The following is a 17,435-nucleotide window of genomic DNA, read 5'->3' on the forward strand; positions in this document are numbered from 1 at the left end:
CCCCCACACACAATAGCACCTTTTCACACCATCCACACTTCAGTTCCACAGCACTCAAAAGTCGAGAGGCAAAAGCCACAGGTCAGTCCTTTGCTCCATACTCCTGTGTTAACGTACAACCAATGGTAGTGTCAGATACCAAAGGGTACAGATAAAAGAGTTTCTCCCCATCCAGGGAGGCCAGCACTGGAGCACTGGCAAGGTTTTCCTTTAGCACTCTCATGGCCTCAGTACACTCTTCTGACCACTCCCAAGGTGAGGCTCGGGTTAGGTCAAATAGAGGCTGGGCTATTTCTGCATAATTGGCCACAAAATCCCTGCAAAATCCAGTTAGACCCAGAAAACTTTGCAAGCTTTTAACATCTGTAGGCAGTGGCAGGGACTGGATCAATTGAACCCGTCCCTTATCGATTTCCCTTCCCATCTGGGACACTTTCACTCCTAAGTAGGTCACTCTTGTCTGTCCCATCTGAGCCTTTTTCCCATTGACCTTCAGCCCTGCTCTTGCCAAAGCTTGCAGGACCTGCTCGGTTAGTTTCCTGTCTTCCTCCTCTGTCTCTGACATTAGCAACAGGTCCTCTACATATTGTATGCACCTTGCTAAATCCACCCCCCTCCAGAGCCTGTCTCATGTATCTGTGAAAAATTGCAGGGGAGTCCCGATATCCCTGGGGTAGGACTGTCCAGCAGAATTGTCTGCCCTCCCATGTGAATGCAGTTTTATACTGACATGAGATAGCTAGGTTTCAGAGTAGCAGCCGTGTTAGTCTGTATTCGCAAAAAGAAAAGGAATACTTGTGGCACCTTAGAGACTAACCAATTTCACTTCATCGGATGCATGCTGTAGCTCACGAAAGCTTATGCTCAAATAAATTGGTTAGTCTCTAAGGTGCCACAAGTCCTCCTTTTCTTTTTGAGATAGCTAGTGGCAGAGACCAAAACCCATTAGCTATGTCCAAAACAGTGAAAATTCGGAATTGGGGTCCAGTATGGGCTAGCATTTCAGGGTACACTGCCACTACTGAGGCTGGGGAATTGGCCAGAGCATTTAGTGCCCTGTAATCCACAGTGAGGCGCCAGGCACCATTTGGCTTTCTCACGGGCCACCCAGCAGCATTACAAGGGGACTCAACCGCTCTCATCAATCCCCTCTGTTCCAATTCCCCAATAGTTGCCCCCACCTCTGCCAATGCCTCCCGAGGAATAAGATACTGTTTCTGTGGGGGAAGGTCCCCTCCCTCCAGCAGTACCTCCATGCTGCCCCTGCCAAAATCCAGATTATCCTTAGACTGCACAGGACTGTGTTCCCACCCAGCCGGGGGTGGTGGGAGGGCATGTGCCGCTTTAATGGTCATAGTGGCTATCCCCACAGGAATGGTATAGCCCTGACCGTCCTGCGTCTGCCCCAGTAAACACACCCAACTGGCTAAATCCAGTACAAATCCCAGTTTGTGTAAATCTCCTGCCCCCAACAGATTAAGCACCTCATTACAACCCCACATAATCTCCCCTTCCCCCCAGATTCCTTTGATCTGTCCCCACCTCAGGGTTGCCCCTACAATTGTCACAGTTCCTTCTGAGGGCCTCCTCTACCCCCATGTGGTTCAACTGATGGCTGCTCCAGTGTCTCTAAAAAAATTCCTCATGGAACTCCCTTCAATTGCCCCCTGGAGCATGGGACAACCAGATGCATCCTGTCCTAAACTGAGAACATGGACAGGATGCCTCCCAGGGCACTCCTATGTCGCAGCACCCACCTCTGTACCTTCCAATGGTCAGGGCCAAATTAACTTTTTGTGGGCCCAGCTCCAAACATATTTGTGGGCCCCCCGGGGAATGATTATAAAAGGGGCTGGGGGCAAAAGCACAGTGGGGCGGGAGTTAGGGATGGTCCCTGGAGCATGGGAGAGTCCAGGGGTACCCTCCCCACATAGAGCAGGTACCTACCTTCTCCCTGGTTCTAGCCCATTCTCTTCATCTCTCTCTGCACTGAGCTGCCCCTCCTCTAGTGTGACCAAGTGGGACTGTTCTTAATGTTTTCTCTGAATACTCTGTGGGTGCCTCAGTTTCCCCTATGAATTTCTTAAGTATCTAGGTGGTGGGATAAAGGTGTGTGATTGTTGCAGAGCCCTAGGAAGGTGTGATGCTTTCTGCACAGTGTATGGCTGCCACCCAGTCTCCTGGCAACTGATGGTCTGGGCCTCTCCCCTGCAAGGTGCCAACTGAAGGTGTTGGAAAACAGAGATCAGGTGGCCTCCTGCCCTGGGAAAGAGACAAAGGACAGAGGAGGGGCTGGAGGGGGTTGCAGTTTGGAGCTGGCTGGGGAAACGGACGGCGGTCCAGCATTGGTGTCTGGGCTCCCTACCCCACAAGAAGTACTCGACTGAGGGGTCCTGTTTTCCATACCGATAAGCTCTGCTTTGACTGTGTTCCTGTCGTCTAATAAACCTTCTGTTTCACTGGCTGGCTGAGAGTCACGGTGAATCGCAGGAAGTGGGGGGTGCAGGACCCTGACTCCCCCACACTCAGTGACATCCAGCAGCAGCAGGACAGGTTCTCTTCCAGCCCTCTGGGGTGGGTGTTGGGAGTGGGAGGAGCGGAGGCTAATGTGGTTACTCCTATAATCGGACTTTTAGTTTCCAGTCAGCCTGCTAACCGGACACCCAGGTCCCATTTCTACTGGAGTTTCCAGTCTAAAACTGGATACCTGGAAACAGGGGTGCCAGAAAAGCCTGAGTGGGGGAGGAGGAGCAAGCAATCATTTTTAAAAGTGAGAGGGCTAAGACTTAAGCAGTGGGAAGCAAGGAGTGGGTGGGCTAGGGAGTGGAGAGGAGCTAATGGGCAGGGCCATGTCTGCTCTACTGCCACCCAGGTAGGTTGGAGACTGTGGGGATCAGCTGACACAGTATCCCCAGCCCAGGTGATGTGACAGCCAGTGGTGGATTGAGAATTAGTGGGGCCCCCTGGCCCTGTGCTCAGCTTCATTTTTGGGCCCCCCCCTTGGGACCCAGCCAAGAAAACGAACATTCTCTCTTATCTCCCCCGACCCCATTTTTCATTCTTTTTTCTTCATCCTCCTCCTATAAGTAATAGCAAGTAAATGAAAATAAAGTGAGGTACCTTGATTGTTGTAGTCCAACTTATTTTTCCACAGACCACTTGAAAACCGTGGAGGGCCTCGACAGACCACTTAATGATCTTTCCAAATATTGTAAAAAAAAGTTGGGGTGCAGGGTCTGGCTAGGAGTTAGGGTGAGGGAGGGGACTCAGGGTTGTGGCAGGAGGTTGGGGTGTGGAGCGCTTACCTGGGGCAGCTCCTGTTTGGTGCAAGGGGTTCAGGTGGGAATGTGGTGGGGGTGCAGGAGCTCCCATTTGGTACTCAGGATGGGGGTGGGGATGTGGGGGGGTTCAGGAGTCAGGGCATAGGGTGGAGGGGTCTGGGTATGTGGGGGATGCAGGAATCAGGGCAGAGGGCTGGGGAGGTGTATGGGGGTGCAGGGGTCAGGGCAGGGGGCTGGGGAAGTGTGAGGGGGTGCAGGGCGCTGGGGAGGTGTATGGGGGGTACAGGGTGAGGGCAGAGGGCTGTGGAGGTATATGGGGGTGCAGGAGTCAGGGCATGGGGCTGAGGAGGTGTATGGGGGGGTGCAGGGGTCAGGGCAGGGGGCTGGGGAAGTGTAGGGGTGGGCAGGGGTCCGGGTGGGCAGGGGGCTGGGGATGTGTGAAGGGTTGCAGGGGTCCGGGTGGGTAGGGGGCTGAGGGGGTTGTAGGAGTCAGGGCAGAGGACTGGGGTCCTGGGGGTGCTCACAGCAGGGGTTGGAAGTGGTATGCCCCGATTTCAGCCCCTTCCCCAAGGCCCCGCCTCTGTCTCTTCTCCTCCTCCTCCTCCCCGGATGGAGGAGCGCTCTGAGGCTCCACTCTTCCCCATCCTTCCTGCACGGCAAACAGCTGATCCGGGGCCAAGAGCTGGAGAGGGAGGGGAGGGGAGGGAATCTAGCATGCTGGGGAAAGAGGCCGGCGAGGAGCTTGGCTGCTGGCAGAGTCTGCCCTGCTGCAGGAGGAGTTGGCCACATGAAGCTTCTGCCCCACGGGGGTGGCAGGGCAGAGAAGCGCAGGCCGGGCCCCTTTGCACTGTGGGCCCCATGCCATGGTAAATCAGGTATTGCCACTGGTTCACAGGGGATCCAGGCACTGAACACATGCCTCTCCCCAAGCAAAATTGTGTGCCTGGCATTTCAGGCAATCTCAGTCCCCTGGTCTCTGGGGCCACTTTCCCCCTGATCTGGTAAGGTCCTGGGAAGTCAGTTTAGCCTGCAGTCTCTGAATCTGTTGTTCTATAGCTGCCCCCTCGTCCCTGACTACCTGCCCAAAGCCAGAACCTCTCCCTCAACAAAAACAACAAGGAGGCCGGTGGCACCTTAAAGACTAACAGATTTATTTGAGCATAAGCTTTCGTGGGTAAAAACCCCACTTCTTCAGATGCAACTGAAGAAATGCGGTTTTTACCCACAAATAAATTTGTTAGTCTTTAAGGTGCCACCGGACTCCTTGTTGTATTTGTGGATACAGACTAACATGGCTACCCCCTGATACTTGTCTCCCTCTACAATCTCCCCTCTGGGCTGACCCACCCCTTTCCACCATATACTGATCTTCCGCAGTAATAGCATGGACTGACTCTCGCCACGATGCATCTGCCTCCACACATTTGCCTGTTCAAGAAACTGGGATAGCTGATTGGGAGCAAGTTCAGGGTGCTGCAACCTTAAATGCCCCACGAACTGCGCATCACTCAGCTCCAACCATTTCTCCAGCAATTCTACATCCCTACCCCGCTCTACATCCCCACCAGGTCCTGATGCCCCTGTCTGGGGTATCACCCATGGACCATCCAAGGGATGCACCCAGCACCGGGCCCATGGCTGTGTTGCTGGCACCCAGTGCCGAGAGGCTGAACAACAGCTTGAGTGGTTCGTTACCCGGTGTGCTACACCCAATAATCACAACGGGGTGGAGAAGCAGAAAAGTTTATTTGAAGCTTTAAATAGGTACAGGGAGATTAGAATTTCAAATTCTGTACACAGAGCAGGAAGTTACACAGGCTTTTATATATATATATATATTTTTAGCATATTTATTTAATAGCAAGCTGCCCCAAATATTTATATAGCCAGCCAATTTAGTTTTCAGCTAGTTTCCTGATTTTTTGTATTATTTGTTAAACTATACATAAAGCTGCTTTATTTAGCATTGTTTTTTTATATTTTTTTTGTTTGGCCTTGCTTAGTTTCAGGCAGTCTGACTCTGCAACATACTGTTGCAGATTCTCGGCATAACTGCTGTGTGTGCCTCCAGGTGGGGGGGGGGCAAGCACACTTGGGCCTAGCACGCAGAGCTGCTGCGAGTGCCTCCAGGCAGGAGGGGGGGCCAAGGACACCGGGGCCTAGTGCGAGGGGGCTTCATTGACACTTGTGGTCTTTTATTCCCTTGAGTTACCTAGTGGCCATGCCCCAGTGTCCCCAACAACTCCCCGCTTTGAGAACACTTAACAGCCTTGGCTTTGAGTTTTTTTACTTGGGCTACTTATTTTTTTATAATATGACTTTGCATAAGCACTTTGTGATAGCCCTGAAGAGAATAACTTATTAACTTTTGCAAAAGGGCCCTGACACATGATATCGCACAGCATAATACCAGTAATACAAGCAATACAGGAAAGAGAAGTTTTAATAGCAGGCTAAATAAACCACCAAGCCAAGACGACAAACCCCAGCCTGAAAACAAGGTTTGCAACCAATCGTTTTTTGGGGCAGTATAGGCAACCTGTGCTTCGGCTTGGGCATGGGCCTCAGCCTGTATTACCTTTTTATAGATTTTATAACTGCTATTATTTACATATACACAACATCGGGGCCCGATGAGGGCACAAACCCCTCCTTGGGATGCCAAGAGATAGTCCAAAGCCAGCCTGTTTTGGAGGGAAAACGTCCTGAGCTGCTGTACCTTTTTATTTAATGTTTTTACTGCTGACTTTAAATTATTAACCGAGTCCTTTAACTTTAAGGCCACTTTTTTAAGTACCATCTGCAGCCTTACAGTATAGCGGCCTATGCATGCCATGGCTGGCCCAGTAAACAGTGGCGCTATTCCCAGTACAGAGCACCCTACCAGCTTCTTGGTTGCGAGGGGATTCTTCATATTTCCCTCTAATGCTTTAGTCAGTCGCCGCAGGGTCTTTTTTTGTGACTTAATAGAGGTGTCTTGGGCATTTCTAATTTTTTCTTTGGGCAGTGTGGCAGTTATGGAAAGATGAGGAACTTCATGAGCTATATAACAGCTACCTGTCCAGTTGGCTGGCAGCACCTTGTAAGCCTTTTGGCCACATACAAAATAGTGACCCTGTAGGGCCCAGTAAGGACTGTTTCTTAAGGGGATTCCTGGGATATTTAAGGCTGCTTTTTCAAACAGTTTATATGCCCCTAGGGGGGCATTCTATTTTTCTGATTAGGTACAAGTGGGGGCATTTCTAATTGTGCCGTTTAAATTACACTCGCCATAGGGACCACTACAAACCCACCATTGGCTTGCTACATTGGAGATATTAACTGGACAGCAAGTTACATTTCCAAACCCCTTTTTTGTGGTAAGATTATTTGTAAGAGTTTTCCTAAAAGGGGAGGAACCATTACACCCACACTGTTGGCCTCCCCTGTTGGTTTTTATTTAATACCCATTAGCCCACTGTGTAATAACACAGGAGCTTTTTCCCACAGGATGCCCATAGGGATCAGATTGGTTTCAGGTAAAACATAACACTCCCTCAGTGAGTACTGCAACTGAATACTCCTGGTCCTGATAGGTGGCTTGCTGCAAAGAGGTCTTGTTCCAGAATGGTGAGTCCGTTCTTTCCTGCTCTTTGGTGGTGGCTAATTCTGCTAGGGTCAAGGGCAACATGTCAAGGGGCATTTTCATTTTGGGGGACAGTGGAGTTGGAGCACATCCCCAGCAATCAGTCTAGTTTGTTAAATTAGCAACATGGTGCGCAAGCAAAACAAAGGAGTTATGCTCCCAATATGCACCGTTTGGAAATACCAATACAGAGAATAACAATGTTATCCAATTAATTATTACCAGAGTTTTTCCAACCCAGGGTCTCCAGTACCTGGGTGGGCCCATTTTAGCATTAAGGTGCCCGCTATTTGTGTTTTTTAAACAGTAGCTTTAGCCCGAGATCGTCACTAGATGAGGAGTCAGCAGGTTGGACGGTCCACTGTTCTGCTGACGAGGGGACGGGTACTGCCTTCAGACGAGAGTGATGGATCCAGTTCTTGTGTCCCTCGATCTTTGCCGCTGTATGGGAGATCAGCAGGACGGTATAGGGTCCTTTCCACTTTTCCTGGAGAGGCTCGTCTTTCCAGGTGCGAACAAGCACAGAGTCACCGGGCTGTAAGGAGTGGACGGGAGAGTCCAAGGGGAGAGGCTGGGAATCCTTGGTATACCTGTGAAGAGACAAAAGAACAGCAGACAGGGAACACATATACTGTGACAAAAAACCATTACCCAACTTCCATTCCCCTGACAGAACCGGGGTGCCATTCATGGGCCATGCCCTTCCAAACATAATTTCAAAGGGACTGAGCCCCAATCTACCCTTTGGGAGAATGCGGATACGGAGTAGGACGAGGGGCAAAGCATCAGGCCATCGCAGTGAGGCTTCTTGGCACACTTTTGAGAGATGCCGTTTAAGGGTCTGATTGGTACGCTCCACTACCCCACTGGCTTGCGGTCTCCAGGGCGTATGGAGTTTCCAGGGGATCTGTAAGGCATGTGAGATGCTTTGAATGATTTTTGACGTGAAGTGTGTCCCATTGTCAGATTCCATCCACAGGGGGAGTCCAAAGCGAGGAATGATCTCCTTAACAAACTTGAGGGCCACTGTCCTGGCAGTGCAGTTACGGCATGGGAAGGCTTCTGGCCATCCGCTGAACCGATCCACTATAACAAGGAGATATTTGAACCCTTGGGTCCGGGGAAACTCAGTAAAGTTTATTTGCCACACTTGTCCGGGGCCCGGAGTGGGTTCTAGGGCAGCTGGTGGCACAGGATGTCCCGGTCGGGGGTTATTTTTTTGGCAGACTAAGCAGTTTGCTTGTACCTGGGCAGCCAGGGGTCGGAGTCCGGAAGTGATAAAGTATTTTTTTATTTGCTGGATAAGTGCTTCCCTGCCAGCATGAGTGGTTTGATGTAGTTTCTGCAGCACTGGCCGGATTAGGCCCTTTGGTAAGAGGACCTTCCCTTCTGGGAAATGGAGCCATCCCTCCTTTTCCTGGAGACCGAGTTTGTCAGTTAGCTGTCTTTCCTCCCCAGAGTACTGAGGGGTTGGAAGCTCCCCTACTGATGGGATAAGGGCATGCATATGGGCGTTCTCAGCCTGAGGGGATGACAGGGTGGCAGCATGCTTAGCCACTCTATCTGCCCGGGCGTTACCTCTGGCCACATCTTGATTCTTCCTTTGATGGGCTTTACAGTGTACCACCGCCACTTCCGAGGGGAGTTGTACGGCTTCTAGGAGCCGGAGGATTTGGGGCCCGTACTTGACTGGGGAGCCTTGGGCTGTCAGCATTCCCCTTTGCTTCCATAGGCCAGCATGAGCATGCAGCACACCAAAAGCATACTTTGAATTAGTAAAAATGTTGACCCACTTTCCTTTTGACAGTTCAAGTGCACGGGTCAGGGCTATTAGTTTGGCAAGCTGGGCAGAGGTCCCAGCAGGAAACCTTCAGCTTCCACAGTGTCATGGAGGGTCACAACAGCATAACCCGCCCTCCTTTGCCCATCTATTACAGTACTGCTACCATCAGTGTACCACTCATAATTTGCATTTGGGAGAGGTACATCCTTTAAATCCGGACGGCTGGAGTACTGGACATCTATGATTTCTAAACAGTCATGTTTTTGTTCCTCTGTTTCTGGCAAGAGGGTGGCTGGGTTAAGGGAGGGGCAAGGCTGTAAGGTGACTTCAGATTTCTCTAACAGCTTAGCCTGGTACCGAGCAATCCGAGCCTGGGTGAGCCAAAGCCCTCCCTTTGCATCCAATAAGGCTCGGACCATATGGGGAGTATAGATTTGCATAACCCCTTCCAATGTTAGCTTCTCGGCTTCCTCAAGCAATAGGGCAGTAGCTGCGACCGCCCGTAAACATGCCGGCCAACCCTTTGCAACCTGATTCAATTGCTTAGAAAAATAAGCCACAGGACGCTTCCATGCTTCTAACAGCTGTGTAAGCACTCCTAGGGCCACCAACCTTCGTTTATGTACATACAACTGAAACGGCTTAGAGAGATCTGGCAGGCCCAGAGCCGGGGCTTCCATCAGTTTTTTTTTTAGGATTTTAAATGCCCTATTAGCCTCTGGGGTCCAATAGAAGGGGTCATGATCCGCTCCTTTTACACAGTTGTACAGGGGTTTAGCCCACAGTCCAAACTTTGGGATTCATATTCTGCAAAAGCCTGCCATACCCAGAAATGCCCTGAGCCGCTTATGGTTACTTAGGGTAGGAACTTGACAGATAGCTTCCTTTCTTTCGCTTGAAAGCTGACGCTCCCCTCGCTGTATGTGAAACCCGAGGTACCGTACCTCTGGGAGGGCAATTTGAGCCTTACTCCGTGCTACACGATATTCCCGGAGTCCAATAAAATTCAGGAGGCTCACGGTGGCTTTAAGGCAGGGTTTTTGGCCCACAGTGGCAATTAACAAATTATTTACATACTGCAGAAGGAGAGCCTCCTTATTATTTCACTCCTGTAGGTCCCTGGCCAGAGCCTGGCCAAAAAGGGTGGGAGAGTTTTTAAATCCCTGGGCCAACACTGTCCAGCAAAGTTGCTTTTTAACCCTTTTTTGGTCCTCCCACTCGAAGGAGAAGATCTCCTGTGATGGGGTGGCAACTGGGATGGTAAAGAAAGCATCTTGCAGATCAAGGACTGAAAAATGGGTATACTGTCCCCCTATAGAAGCCAATAAGGTGTACGGGTTAGGGACGAGAGGGTGCAGAGTCTTAACCCGTTCATTGCCTGCCCTTAGGTCCTGTACCAGCCGATACGTGCCATCAGGCTTCTGTACGGGTAGAATGGGAGTGTTCCAGGCTGACTGACATTCCCGGAGAATACCATACATTAGGAATCGATCTATAGTTTTCTGTAAACCTTTTTTGGCTTCCCTTTTGATTGGATACTGTTTTACTTGCACTGGGCCTTTCCCTGGTATGAGCTGAATAGTAATAGGGGTCTGGTGAGTGGCCTTTTCTGGAATCCCTGATGCCCACACGAGGGGGTACACCTGGTCTTCCCACGGGCTCCATTCTGGGGCTTGCATGGCTGAGGGCTCAACTGCAAGGGTCATGATCCAGGCATTCTCAGGGGGTAAGGTAAAGGTTATTTCGTCCTCAGTAAAATGCAGGGTGGCACCGAGGCGACAAAGTAGATTCCGTCCCAGCAGAGGTGTTGGACACTCAGGGAGGTATACCAGCTTGTGGGATATAGTCCTGTCTCCCAAAGCACATTCCGCTGGGGCATACACTGGGCACCTGGTGTCCCTGCCTGTGGCTCCCACCACAGTAAGGGAATCTGCTACTGGCAACTGAAGAGGCTGATTTACGGCAGTTCAGGCCGCTCCAGAGTCCACTAAAAAATCTATTTCTGAGCTTCCCACCCGCATCTTTACTCGGGGTTCCGGGGGTAGGGTGGTCCGTCTCCCCTGACACCCCTATTCCTGCTTCACCATCGCCATCATAGGGGCACCTCCCTTTTCTTTCCTCTTTGGGCACTTATTTTTCCAGTGTCCCTCCTGTTGACACAGGGCACACTGGTTGCGACCCAGTCGTCTCTCCTGCAGGCCCGGATGGTCGCGTCCACGGCCCCTTCCTCCCCGGCCACTTCTCTTAGTGCCGGCTTGTACCGCTGTTACCATTAATTTTACTTGCTTTTTTTTTTTTTCTGTCTCTCTCAGACTATAAGCTTGGTTTGCAGTCTCTAAAATTTGTGCCATGGTCATACCCATTAAATCCTCCTTTTTTTGTAACTTTCTCTTAATATCAGGGGCTGCTCTGCTTGTAAAAATTCCCTTAATAATTGACTCAGTTGCCTGATCATTGGGGTCTGCATTAGTGTTCTGTCGAATGGTGTCCCGAATACGCTGTAGAAAGGCCCCTGGGCTTTCTTTTAAATTCTGCATTACTTTATATGGCTTTGCCCAATTATTATGTCGGACAGCCGAGTGACGGAGTCCATGTAAAAGCAACTCCTTATAGGAGGTAAGGCGGGTCATATCCCCATGATCATTTGGATCCCACCTGGGGTCTGCTCGGGGGACTTGTGCATCCGGGTCAGGGACATTGATACGATCCTGGTCGTACCGTCTCTGCGCCTCCTCCCTTGCCTTGGACACAACCTGTTGTCTTTCAACCTCAGACAATAGGGTTCGCAGGAGGACGTTACAATCATCCCAGTCCGGCTTGTGACTACTGAGGCACCCCTCAAAGACTGATATAAACCTGCTTGGGTTGGTGGAAAACTTTCCTGCCTGTGCTCTGAAAGCAGCCAAATCCACAGGATTAAAGGGCACATGAGTATAAACCTGCATAGTTGTGGCAGGACGCCTGTCTGATCCAGACCGGGCGACTTTAGTTTCGGTGATTAAGGGGTATAGGCCAACCATTGGGGACTTACAAGGTGTGGGTGTAGGGGCCGAAGGGGACACCGGCTCTGCCATTACAGTGGGGGTGGGGGTCTGGGGACTAACATTAGCTGCTACCGAACCAGTCGGAGTCAGATTACAGTGCTGTAAAATATCTGGTCGAGTACATAAAGTCAGAAACAAATGCGCATACATATGTTCATTCCATTTCCTTGTTCTTTGACAGAACAGGAGTGTTGGATCGTGTTGTAATTAATTGACCCTCCTGGTGGCCACCACTCCTGGTCCTCTAGCTGATATTGAGGCCAGTCAACTGTACAGAATCGTTTTAATTGGCTCTTAGTCATTGGATCCGCACCAAATACCTTCCAGTTTGCTAGAATGCACTCTAGGGGCGTACACCGTGCCCTAACCTCTGAGCTCTGTCCCTGTCCCATACCTACAGGGTAACTCTGGGCGTCCCCAGGTTCCAACAGAGCATATAATCCGGATTTTAAAAGGTTCCTACCTTATCCAAGGGACCGGTTCTTCACCGTGGCCTGCAGCTGCTCCTCCCACACTGGTCTAAGGGACCGGTTCTTCACCGCCATCCAGAACTGCTTCTCCACTATATGAGTGAGTTGCACCGTTGTGCCCTCCGGGGTCGATCAAATCGTGTCTCCTCCGAGGCCCCCGATGAACTCACCGGTGCGCGCTGGGCGTCGGTTCTCGCCGCAATCCTCGACCTCCAGGAAGGGTCTGGGCAAGGCTAAATTGCAGCCTCGTTGCCCACCCAGGGACGCCAAAAGCTGTTGCTGGCACCCAGTGCCGAGAGGCTGAACAACAGCTTGAGTGGTTCGTTACCCGGTGTGCTACACCCAATAATCACAACGGCGTGGAGAAGCAGAAAAGTTTATTTGAAGCTTCAAAATAGGTACAGGGAGATTTGAATTTCAAATCCTGTACACAGAGCAGGAAGTTACACAGGCTTTTATACATTCTTTTTTTTAGCATACTTATTCAATAGCAAGCTGCCCCAAATATCCATATAGCCAGCCAATCCAGTTCCCAGCTAGTTCCCTGATTCTCTGTATCATTTGTTAAACTATACATAAAGCTGCTTTATTCAGCATTGTATTTTTATATCTCCCCTGTTTGGCATTGCTTAGTTTCAGGCAGTCTGACTCTGCAACATACTGTTGCAGATTCTCAGCATAACTGCTGTGTGTGCCTCCAGGTGGGGGGGGGCCAAGGACACTTGGGCCTAGCACGCAGAGCTGCTGCGAGTGCCTCCAGGCAGGAGGGGGGGCCAAGGACACCGGGGCCTAGTGCGAAGGGGCTTCATTGACACTTGTGGTCTTCCATCCCCTCGAGTTACCTAGTGGCCATGCCCCAGTGTCCCCAACACCTGTATGCGATTAAGTGTATCCAGCCCTGTTTCCCCAGGGATTCCCTTCCTCTTATTCATCCCCGCAGTATGAGAGTACACCCCAAACAAATGTTTTGCCACCTGTCTGGGGATTAGAAATGGGTGTGCCAGTCCTGCTGTTGGGAACACTGGGGCATGGCCACTAGGTAACTCGAGGGGATGGAAGACCACAAGTGTCGATGAAGCCCCCTCGCACTAGGCCCCTGCGTCCTTGCCCCACCCCCTCCTGCCTGGAGGCACTCGCAGCAGCTCTGCGTGCTAGGCCCAAGTGTCCTTGGCCCCCCCGCCTGGAGGCACACACAGCAGTTATGCTGAGAATCTGCAACAGTATGTTGCAGAGTCAGACTGCCTGAAACTAAGCAAGGCCAAACAGGGGAGATATGGAAGAACAATGCTGAATAAAGCAGCTTTATGTATAGTTTAACAAATGATACAGAGAATCAGGGAACTAGCTGGGAACTGGATTGGCTGGCTATATGGATACTTGGAGCAGCTTGCTATTGGATAAGTATGCTGGGAAAAAGGATGTATAAAAGCCTGTGTAACTTCCTGCTCTGTTGTGCAGGATTTGAGATTTTATTCTCCCTGTACCTTTTTGAAGCTTCAAATAAACTTTTCTGCTTCTCCACCCCGTTGTGATTATTGGGTGTAGCACACCGGGTAAGGAACCAACTCAAGCTGTTGTTCAGCCTCTCGGCACTGGGTGCCGGCAACACTGCCACATCGATTTCCAAGGTGCTCAGTCCCAAAAGACTATGTCATATGATCACCTGGTCCTCACGAGTTAGACCCTCCATCTCCCTGCCCACCTCCACTAGTCACAGCACAAACTGGTCCCAATCATCCCAGGGTACCTTTCCCAAACGGCCCAGTACTGTCTCCCGGTCCTTCAGGGACAAGGGGCGGATTTCTGCCTGTTCTACTACTTGTGGGGCATGGTCTCCCCACCCCACAACTGGGGCCACTATTCCTGCCTTCTGCAGTTGCTCCTGGATAGCTTCTCTGGCAGGGGCTGTAACTGTGGGTTGCCGGCTCACAATGTCCACTGGCAGTGGTGGGTACAGTGTTTTTTCAGGGTAGGGTGGTGGAGGTGTCTCCTTCAGTTCCATAAGTGAGGCAGATGGTTTGGGGTCCCCAAGTTCATTGTCCCCATGTTTACATTGATACAATTCCCCCTCTAAATCTCCTACTCTCCTGAGCAGTTCATCCCTCTCTCACGGGATTGCCTCACAAGACTCCTCTGTCTGTGCAGCATCCCATGCCTTCAAATCCGCTACCTCTACTGCTAACACAGATTTTTCTGTTAAAATCCGTTGCTGATCCACAATCCCCTCCAAATCCTTAATGTGTTGGAGAAGATCGCCTTCCCTTTTTACCCAGTAGGCCATCCCAGTGCACAAACCTTGTAATACCATTCCCTTTTTCCTACACTCCTTTCCCTTGGGCTCTCCCAAAACCTCCCCCATCTCCTTCTCAATCTCATCCCAGGTGGACCCCGGCACTTGGTATGGGCCCTGATTATTCCTTATCCATTTGATCAAAAAATCCATTACTCCAGCTTGCCAGAACCCGCAACTACCATCACGAGAGTTCGCCATACCCCCTCCAAGCGGCTGCGCAGACTGTTGGGGAGGGGCACTTACAGGCTGCCACTCACTTATCCGATGCGATGTATCTGAGTCAGCAGTGGAAGTGCCTACATCATAGAAAGCTCAAATGAAAATATACTCTTACAGGGGATGATTTATAAATTTAAAAACCCCAAATGAATTGGACAAATACATTTTAAAAAGATTTAAACAATTTTGTATCTTTAAAATAACTTGAGAGAATACAAAATTAGCAAGGAACCAAAAATAACCCACTTTGTCTCAAATGGTATTGGAAATACACAAGGAAACTTTCTCTATCCCTCCCTTGGAAAAGTTCCTTCTCACAATTTTCCCTACAGGTAGGAATGAAGCTTGGGGTTGGAGGATGGAGGAGAAAAAGTAATTACTGACACTTTCAATTTTCCTCTACACCGGTAAGTAAGGTAGTCTGACACATGAAAGTTGATGGAGAAAAACAGTCTTCAGAGCAATATAGCCTGCACTAAGCCCTGGCTCCTCCAAGGAACTGGGAGGAACTACAGTTCTGTATTATTGCATATTCACATAGCCCTGGTCTACACTAGGGCTTTAGGTCGAATTTAGCAGCGTTAAATTGATGTAAACCTGCACCCGTCCACACAATGAAGCCCTTTATTTCGACTTAAAGGGCTCTTAAAATCGATTTCCTTACTCCACCCCTGACAAGTGGATTAGCGCTTAAATCGACGTTGCCGGCTCGAATTTGGGGTACTGTGGACTCAATTCGATGGTATTGGCCTCCAGGAGCTATCCCAGAGTGCTCCATTCTGACCGCTCTGGACAGCACTCTCAACTCAGATGCACTGGCCAGGTAGACAGGAAAAGAACCGCGAACTTTTGAATCTCATTTCCTGTTTGGCCAGCGTGGCAAGCTGCAGGTGACCATGCAGAGCTCATCAGCACAGGTGACCATGATGGAGTCCCAGAATCGCAAAAGAGCTCCAGCATGGACCGAACGGGAGGTACGGGATCTGATCGCTGTTTGGGGAGAGGAATCCGTGCTATCAGAACTCCGTTCCAGTTTTCAAAATGCCAAAACCTTTGTCAAAATCTCCCAGGGCATGAAGGACAGAGGCCATAACAGGGACCCGAAGCAGTGCCGCGTGAAACTGAAGGAGCTGAGGCAAGCCTACCAGAAAACCAGAGAGGCGAACGGCCGCTCCGGGTCAGAGCCCCAAACATGCCGCTTCCATGATGAGCTGCATGCCGTTTTAGGGGGTTCAGCCACCACTACCCCAGCCGTGTTGTTTGACTCCTTCAATGGAGATGGAGGCAATACGGAAGCAGGTTTTGGGGACGAAGAAGATGATGAGGAGGAGGAGGTTGTAGATAGCTCACAGCAAGCAAGCGGAGAAACCGGTTTTCCTGACAGCCAGGAACTGTTTCTCACCCTGGACATGGAGCCAGTACCCCCCGAACCCACCCAAGGCTGCCTCCTGGACCCAGCAGGCGGAGAAGGGACCTCTGGTGAGTGTACCTTTTAAAATACTATACATGGTTTAAAAGCAAGCATGTGAAAGAATTACTTTGCCCTGGCATTCGCGGTTCTCCTAGATGTAGTCCTAAAGCCTTTGCAAAAGGTTTCTGGGGAGGGCAGCCTTATTGCGTCCTTCATGGTAGGACACTTTACCACTCCAGGCCAGTAACACGTACTCGGGAATCATTGTAGAACAAAGCATTGCAGTGTATGTTTGCTGGCATTCAAACAACATCCGTTCTATATCTCTCTGTGTTATCCTCAGGAGAGTGAGATATAATTCATGGTCACCTGGTTGAAATAGAGTGCTTTTCTTCAGGGGACACTCAGAGGAGCCCATTCCTGCTGGGCTGTTTGCCTGTGGCTAAACAGAACTGTTCCCCGCTGTTAGCCACAGGGAGGGGGGAAGGTTGAGGGGGTAGTCACGCGATGGGGGGAGGCAAAATGCGACCTTGTAACGAAAGCACATGTGCTATGTATGTAATGTTAACAGCAAGGTTTACCCTGAAAGAGTGTAGCCACTGTTTTATAAAATGTGTCTTTTTAAATACCGCTGTCCCTTTTTTTTTCTCCACCAGCTGCATGTGTTTCAATGATCACAGGATCTTCTCCTTCCCAGAGGCTAGTGAAGCTTAGAAAGAAAAAAAAAACGCACTTGCGATGAAATGTTCTCCGAGCTCATGCTGTCCTCCCACACTGACAGAGCACAGATGAATGCGTGGAGGCAAATAATGTCAGAGTGCAGGAAAGCACAAAATGACTGGGAGGAGAGGTGGCGGGCTGAAGACAGGGCTGAAGCTCAAATGTGGCGGCAGCGTGATGAGAGGAGGCAGGATTCAATGCTGAGGCTGCTGCAGGACCAAACCAGTATGCTCCAGTGTATGGTTGAGCTGCAGCAAAGGCGGCTGGAGCACAGACTGCCACTGCAGCCCCTCTGTAACCAACCGCCCTCCTCCCCAGGTTCCATAGCCTCCACACCCAGACGCCCAAGAATGCGGTGGGGGGGCCTCCGGCCAACCAGCCACTCCACCACAGAGGATTGCCCCAAAAAAAGAAGGCTGTCATTCAATAAATTATAAAATTGTAAACTTTTAAAGTGCTGTGCTTAAAGTGCTGTGTGGCATTTTCCTTCCCTCCTCCACCACCCCTCCTGGGCTACCTTGGCAGTTATCCCCCTATTTGTGTGATGAATGAATAAAGAATGCATGAATGTGAAGCAACAATGACTTTA

At 50.4% G+C, this 17,435-nt stretch overlaps 1 protein-coding gene across 1 annotated transcript; it reads left to right on the plus strand.

Annotated features, from left to right (window-relative positions):
• Positions 1-15,514: 15,514 nt before the first annotated feature.
• Positions 15,515-17,073, plus strand: LOC144930120 (myb/SANT-like DNA-binding domain-containing protein 7). The gene is made up of 2 exons (XM_078851149.1): positions 15,515-16,194; positions 16,783-17,073. Exons 1-2 carry the CDS (start codon positions 15,612-15,614, stop codon positions 16,866-16,868), a joined length of 669 nt encoding a protein of 222 aa, XP_078707275.1. The 5' UTR covers positions 15,515-15,611; the 3' UTR covers positions 16,869-17,073.
• Positions 17,074-17,435: the final 362 nt, after the last annotated feature.

The sequence above is a fragment of the Lepidochelys kempii genome, chromosome 1 (assembly GCF_965140285.1).
Source record: "Lepidochelys kempii isolate rLepKem1 chromosome 1, rLepKem1.hap1, whole genome shotgun sequence".
Classification (NCBI taxonomy): domain Eukaryota; kingdom Metazoa; phylum Chordata; order Testudines; family Cheloniidae; genus Lepidochelys; species Lepidochelys kempii.